The sequence below is a fragment of the Eurypyga helias genome, unplaced genomic scaffold (genome assembly GCF_000690775.1).
Source record: "Eurypyga helias isolate BGI_N326 unplaced genomic scaffold, ASM69077v1 scaffold18942, whole genome shotgun sequence".
NCBI classification, from domain to species: domain Eukaryota; kingdom Metazoa; phylum Chordata; class Aves; order Eurypygiformes; family Eurypygidae; genus Eurypyga; species Eurypyga helias.
In genome coordinates, this window is record NW_010234267.1 from 715 (window position 1) to 7,384 (window position 6,670).

The 6,670-nt window shown below is 49.8% G+C and overlaps 1 protein-coding gene across 1 annotated transcript; it reads left to right on the forward strand.

The window, feature by feature from the left end:
* The first annotated feature begins 1,706 nt into the window (after positions 1-1,706).
* Positions 1,707-4,941, forward strand: GNPNAT1 (glucosamine-phosphate N-acetyltransferase 1). Its single transcript, XM_010162026.1, has 5 exons — positions 1,707-1,914; positions 2,593-2,655; positions 3,300-3,427; positions 3,883-3,944; positions 4,636-4,941. Exons 1-5 carry the CDS (start codon positions 1,743-1,745, stop codon positions 4,781-4,783), a joined length of 573 nt encoding a protein of 190 aa, XP_010160328.1. The 5' UTR covers positions 1,707-1,742; the 3' UTR covers positions 4,784-4,941.
* Positions 4,942-6,670: the final 1,729 nt, after the last annotated feature.

Sequence of the window (6,670 nt, forward strand, 5' to 3'; positions counted from 1 at the left end):
AAAGCTCAGGGCTGAGGCTCGGAAGACCTGGATTCTCACTCCTGAGTCTCCCATCTGTGGAAATGTCTTTCTTTGCATTTCATTTTTCCCGCTGTTTTCACGTGGAAAATTCATGTGGGATGAGAGTTTGTATTGCTGTTGAACTGCTATAACAGAGATTTTCTGATTTTTATATGCAAGATTGAGATGAGAATGGGGAATTAAAGGCCAGTGCATACCAGCAGGTGGCATAAAGAAAAGATTTTGTGTCTGGTTTGGCGGTTTTTTGTGTGTATTTTTTGTTTAAGAAGCTTTTTTGGTTGGGTTTGCAGAGCTGCCCTCAGTTTTGAGGCTCACGTGCTGCAGTTAACCGGGATGCTTCATAGCTAACATCCTCTGTACTTTTGCTGGGTTTGAAAGGGGCTGTAAGGTGTCTTGTTTTGGAAAGGATTCATCCCATTTTTCTTTCTGATGTTTATTTGGCCTGTCCAACAGCATGTGACTAATGTATCTTTTATGGTTTATTTGAAGATGCATAAAGAACTTAAGAGAAGTTCCCATGATACGGTGCATTCGTACCAGAAACTGTGATATTCATAGAATCATGGAATGGTTTAGGTTGGAAGGGACCTTAAAGATCATCCAGTTGCAACCCCCCTGCCATGGGCAGGGACACCTTCCACTAGACCAGGTTGCTCCAAGCCTCATCCAGCCTGGCCTTGAACACTCCCAGGGATGGGGCATCCACAGCTTCTCTGGGCAACCTGTCCCAGTGCCTCACCACCCTCTCCGGGAAGAAGTTCTTCGTGATATCCAATCTAAACCTCCCCACTTTCAATTTAAACCCGTTACCCCTTGTCCTGTCACTACAGACCCTTGTAAAAAGTCCTCTCCCAGCTTCCTTGTAGCCCCTTCAGGTACTGGAAGGCTGCAATAAGGTCTCCCTGGAGCCTTCCCTTCTCCAGGCCCTGTATTTAGCCATTAGTAAAAGATATCCTTTTGCTTCCTCTGATCCCTGATTCTGAATAATGTGCAATTCCCAAATCTCTCTCTAATCATTAACAGGTATCTCACCATCGCCTTGGCAGTTCTGTGCTTTACCTGTTAATGGACAATGAGGCGCTGGGCGTTACAGCCGAGATGGCACTGGGTCTTGTAAATACACCGAGCAAACACGACTGCACGGGAATCGCAGCGCAGGCTGGCAGCATGCGTGCCGGCTGTCATATCACCTCTCTTTTCCTACGTGGTGCCTCTGGGCTGAGATACTAAACGTTTCCGTGATGGGAGCAGTTGAGAAAAGTCTACTATTGCTACCGTTGGTCTCAAATTCAACGCTAACGCAAATGATCTCTACGCTCGGTGAACGGTGTGGTAGGGAGGTTTCCCGAGATGCTTTCCTTTTCAGAGGGCTATAGAGCTTAAGTATCCTAGTCAGTGTCTTATCTGGGGCTTTTTTTTCCCTGGAAGAGAAGAAACTTCCCAGATGAACATACAGGCGTTGCGTGTGTTGACTTTAGATAACATGCGTGGTGTCGGCGTGTGCGCGCTGTTTAACCCAGCGGTCTAGTCTGGTGAAGGTTGAGGAGCTTCAGTTGCAGATAAAGTAAACAGCTGTTCTGCTTTCATTCACCTTTCCTTACATCCCTGAGGGACGTCACGTGGCATGAGAGAACCAGGGGAAATAGCCTATTTCGAGATTAAGCAAGAGCAAACCGAATCCTCACCCGTGTGCGTTCTGTTCCAGAGCTCCTTTCGCAGCCATGATGCCTGTTGCGACCGTGATGCCCGACGACACGCCGATGTTTGACCCGAGTATTCTGCACGAACTTGACTGGAGCGAGAACACAACGACATTTTCTCCTGCTATTTCTCCTTTGGATCCAGGAGATGGCCTGGTTTTGAGACCACTTTGCACGGCTGATTTAAATCGAGGTAGAATCATGTTTAACGATCACCACCACTGAAAGCTAGGTGCTGAGCTAGATAACAGGCGTTTCTGCATCATCTCTCAATAGATTAGGATTGCTCGTTTTACCTGATTTGGGTTCGTTCTACCCATCAGGAATTTGAGCGCTCGGCACTGTGCATCGGTGCTGTGTTGGGTGACCCTCAAAATGGGTTTTACGGTTTTATTAACCTCACAAACAGAATTCAAGTCAAATCTTATAAATAACCCACCGCTTCCTATTCACCACAATGTTAGGGAGGGAGTACGGTTGTTCTTACTCTTCCCTTTGATAGAACAGTGATGATACTGGTGCGTGGAGACTTCCTCAGTGCCGTAATTTGGATAAAAAGGTTGTTCCAGACATACAGCTGAACTTAATCTCAGGGCTTCTACTTTTCTTTCTTGAACACGTGCACCTGCTGCGCTCAGCCTGCAGTTTGCAGCTCATCCTTCAGCTCTGCTGGGGGCAGGAGCTGGGTTTTAAGATGAGTCGAGCTCTGTAACAGAGCGGCTGGTTTTCACGTACAGCTGAATTGGATGGGGATGTGGGGATGTTCGCCGTCGCAGCAGCTGCCTCGGGTGGTTCTGTGCTGTTTGGAGCTAATGGTGTGTCTCTGTCCCTCACTGAGGGTTGTTCCCCCCACCCTCTTCTTTTATAACAGGCTTTTTTAAGGTTCTGGGTCAGCTGACTGAGACGGGAGTTGCAAGCCCAGAGCAGTTTATCAGTGAGTATATCATTATTCCTTGCTATTTCCCAAGAGGGTTGTGGGAACCAGAGCATACTGATGCTGACAGCAAAGCTACTTGGGTGTGAGGCTCCCGACTGCCTGAGGCCAGAGGGATCTGTTGGCTCAGCTCCCCTGAGGCAGCCTTTGGCACTCGGCGTCGGATCCAGTCGCAACTACCCCAAAGGGCTTCTTGGCTGGGACAGGCCTAAATTGTACACCTGCTTTCGAGGCAGAGCTTTAGGTACTGGCAGAAGGGACGGGTGTGCGGGGCTTGTTTTGGCTGGATTGCTGCGGCACAGGTAGAGGTAGAGGCTCGGCTGCGCTCACAGCATCCCAAGCTTGCTTCGCTGGTTTAACTGAGGTGTCTGCAGACGTAGAGGTGCTGCCGCCTCCATCATAGCGCCCATCTCCGGAGCCTCTGGGGAAGGAGAGTTCTCATGGCAGCTGAGGAAAAGACACTGGTTTAACTTTAGGTTCTGTCTGGTGAGTCTCACCCCAAGGCTTCCAGGTTCTGGGCTCCTGGGCTCCCGTTCCTTGTGATCCCAAACCCCCCATCTGTGTTTGGGGTCTGTTGCAAGCGTTAGGCTTCACTGCAACTTGAGATGAACAGCAACCGTTACGCTGTCTGTCTGCTCCCACAGAAACCTTCGAGCACATGAAGAGATCTGGAGATTACTACGTTACTGTCGTGGAAGACACAAATCTCGGACAGATTGTTGCTACGGCAACGCTGGTGATAGAACATAAGTTCACTCACTCCTGTGCAAAGGTATATTCTCTCGCTGCAGCTGTGAAATGAGGAAAAAGATCCTGTCCCCAGACTCTGGGCGTGTTTTTATTGCTGTGTGACAAAGTGCCATCTGCATTTAAAACTATTTCCTGTCCTTGGGTGCTCAGCTAAACAGAAAGGAAGCTTTGGCTTTTCTTAAGAAGGAGCCATTTGATTTGTCCCGCTCTCCCTCCCGGTGAGCTTGGTTCTGAGGGAGCAGGTGGCTGAGGATCTCGCTGCCGCGGAGTCCCAGCTGGACGTGAGATCGCAGGGAGCGGGAGGGACACGGGTGCCTCGGCGGGGAAGGGCTGCGGTGGTTCTGCAGCCCGAGCTGGAGGGTGTCGACACTTACGAGCGTGTTGACCACAGGAGTTCTGAGCAGACACAAATCCAGGCGTGAAGGGAAACGCACGCACCAGCATTCCATTGGGCTAACGCTGCCTGTGTTTCCGCAGAGAGGAAGGATAGAAGACGTCGTGGTCAGCGGGGAGTGCAGAGGAAAGCAGCTCGGTAAACTGTAAGTATCTCCCCAGCTTTGCCGTGTGACAGCAGGCAGGCAGCAAGCCCTCGCCCGCTTGGTTTCTGTCCCCCCCCGGCCTTTCCACGCTGATGGTCGGCAAAGATCGCTGGGCAGACCTGGGGGAGGAGGGTTTTAGCTCCGTGGGTTAGCTGCAGGGCACATCTCCCAGCCGGCCACATGGGATGCGTTGAGCCACGAGGTACCGTACGGCTTCTTGTAACAGCAGCACAAAGCAAGACAGGGGGTAACGGGTTTAAATGGGAAGAAGGAGATTGAGATTGGACATCAGGAAGAAATTCTTCCCGCAGAGGGTGGGGAGGCCCTGGGACAGGTTGCCCAGAGAAGCTGTGGATGCCCCATCCCTGGAAGTGTCCAAGGCCAGGCTGGATGAGGCTTGGAGCAACCTGGGCTAGTGGAAGGTGTCCCTGCCCGTGGCAGGGGGGGTGGGACTAGATGATCTTTAAGGTCCCTTCCAGCCCAAACCATCCCGTGATTGAATGAAAATTGTCTGCAAGATGCTGGTCATTTGGTCTTTATTTTTTGGGCCAGCAACTATCCTGTGTAGTGAAGGAAAATGCAGAGTGCTACAAACTTCAGTACTGTAGGTCTGCCTTTAGCTAATTAAACATTAATTGATCCAGCACTCAGGGCCGTTTCATTTAACTGTTGTCTGTCTTTTTTTTTTCAGATTGACGTCCACCCTCACATTGCTAAGTAAGAGACTGAACTGTTACAAAATCACGCTTGAGTGTCTGCCAAAAAACGTGGATTTCTATAAGAAGTTTGGATATTCGGTATCTGAAGAAAACTACATGTTTCAACGGTTCTTTAATTAAGAACCAGTTTGGTTGGTGGTTTGTTTTTGGGGGAGAGACTGTTGGTGGAGGAGCTTGTGCTACAAACATTCTCTTCGTGGAAAATTTATAGTTTATTGCTGCAAATAGAATGATCCCTGTAAATAATGAACATCCAGTGTGTAAATCCTGCAAAAAAAGAAACAAACCCAGATTACTGACGTTTTAGAAGGGTCCTCGGAGTTGGGAAATAAGCACCTAGAACTAATTTTTACTACTGTTTGGTCGAAGTGAAGCGCTTTTGTTCTAGCTGAGTTACAAAGGACTCTCGTTAAAGGGATGGGTTTTTAACCAAAGGTATATATTTTTATCTCAGAATTTTTCTCGCCTTGTATTTTTCTAAAGGTTGGCGCTGTGTTTCTGGGTAGCCGAAGTACGGCCTGCCGGACTTTTCCGCTGTCCGTACTTCACGTAAGGAGGACGTAGCTCGGGATGCCACAGGGAGTGGTGGGGAAGGGGCGTTCGGTCCATCCTTTCCACAAAACCTCCCTCAAGTACTGTTGATGTTCACGTACCTAAAGCTTTACGGGTACTGGATCGCGCGGGTACGGGAGAATCCTGACGGGCTACGCGGAAGCCGATATTCCGAGTCTAAATGTGGATGTGTTTCTCGCTGCAGGGGTCCTGCACTTTAGCTGATAACTTTGTTTTCAGGATAATTACTTGTTTTCTGACAAAAAAAAATAACAGGCTGGTTTGCGACAGGGCGAAGGTAGTGGGGAAAGCGGAATGTCTGGCAGAGGAGAATGGTTAGGTTAGTGCTCCATGGGAGCGCGACTCGGGGCGGGCAGCGACATGTTCGCCGCACGCAGCGGGACGGTTCGCTGCGTGAGGACTCGAGGGCCAGGCGGGCTGCGGGTTCGCTGGTAACCGCCCGTAGCAAACCGGCAGAGAAACGCTCCCAGGTCCCCAGGGCTTGTTGCTGCTTTGAAGCATCCCTCTAGAAGATTGGATATGTGATTTTAGCACTTTTGCCAGCGGTGGCAAGCAAATCATGCGCAAAGCTTGGGTTCCAGCAGTGGGGTTTTGTGCGAGGGAGCGACAGATCCCACGTCTGCGACTCGGGCATTACAGATCGGGACAGGGCAGCCAGTCGTGCGCGTGACCCGTTAGGCCTTACGGGCTGTTCTCTCGTTGTGGAGAGCTGCTTTGAGCTGTGGCAAGGGTTCTGTTTAGTGTTCCTGATGGTACTCCACTCGATGCAGTGTTTCCTTGGTGATGTCTGTTTTATTTATTGATTATTTTTTAAAACAAAACCTTTAAGCTGAATAAATGACTGCCAAATGGATCCGGTCTGGTTTTGTACCGCAGTGTTGTGCCTGGTGGTGTTTTTCCCTAAGGAAGAGCTGGGCTTCTCCTGTGACCATCGAAGAGGCTTGAGCCCCAACTCTTAACTAATCATATGAAATCACCTACAGATTTATGCTGCACCCAAAGTGACTGACATGGATTTTCTTGCCTTTTGCCATTTAATTCTGAATTACCACTACTTTACAGGGGATTACTTGAATTCCATGATACCTACACCTTCTAAACAGCTCCAGGCCCTCATTAAGAGTTAATGAAGAGATCGGAGTGAGAAGTAGGTGCTTGTGTAGCCAGCGTAGATCACTGAAACAAACGAATTGGGTGGAAGGCTTGGTCTTGTGGCTGCACAATGCCTCGGCTGGGAGGAATCCAGCAGCAGGCCTGGAGTTTTGAAGAGCCCTTTCTGCTGTACCAGAGGTGACATCCTCACCCTCGGCACACTACTTCCCCTACGGAAAGAGCCGCTACAGCAGCTCTGGGTGGAGAGGGAAGGTCGTGTCGCCTGCTGCATCGCTCCTGGAAGGAAGACTGGACTCGGGATATGGCCTTTTACACAAGGAA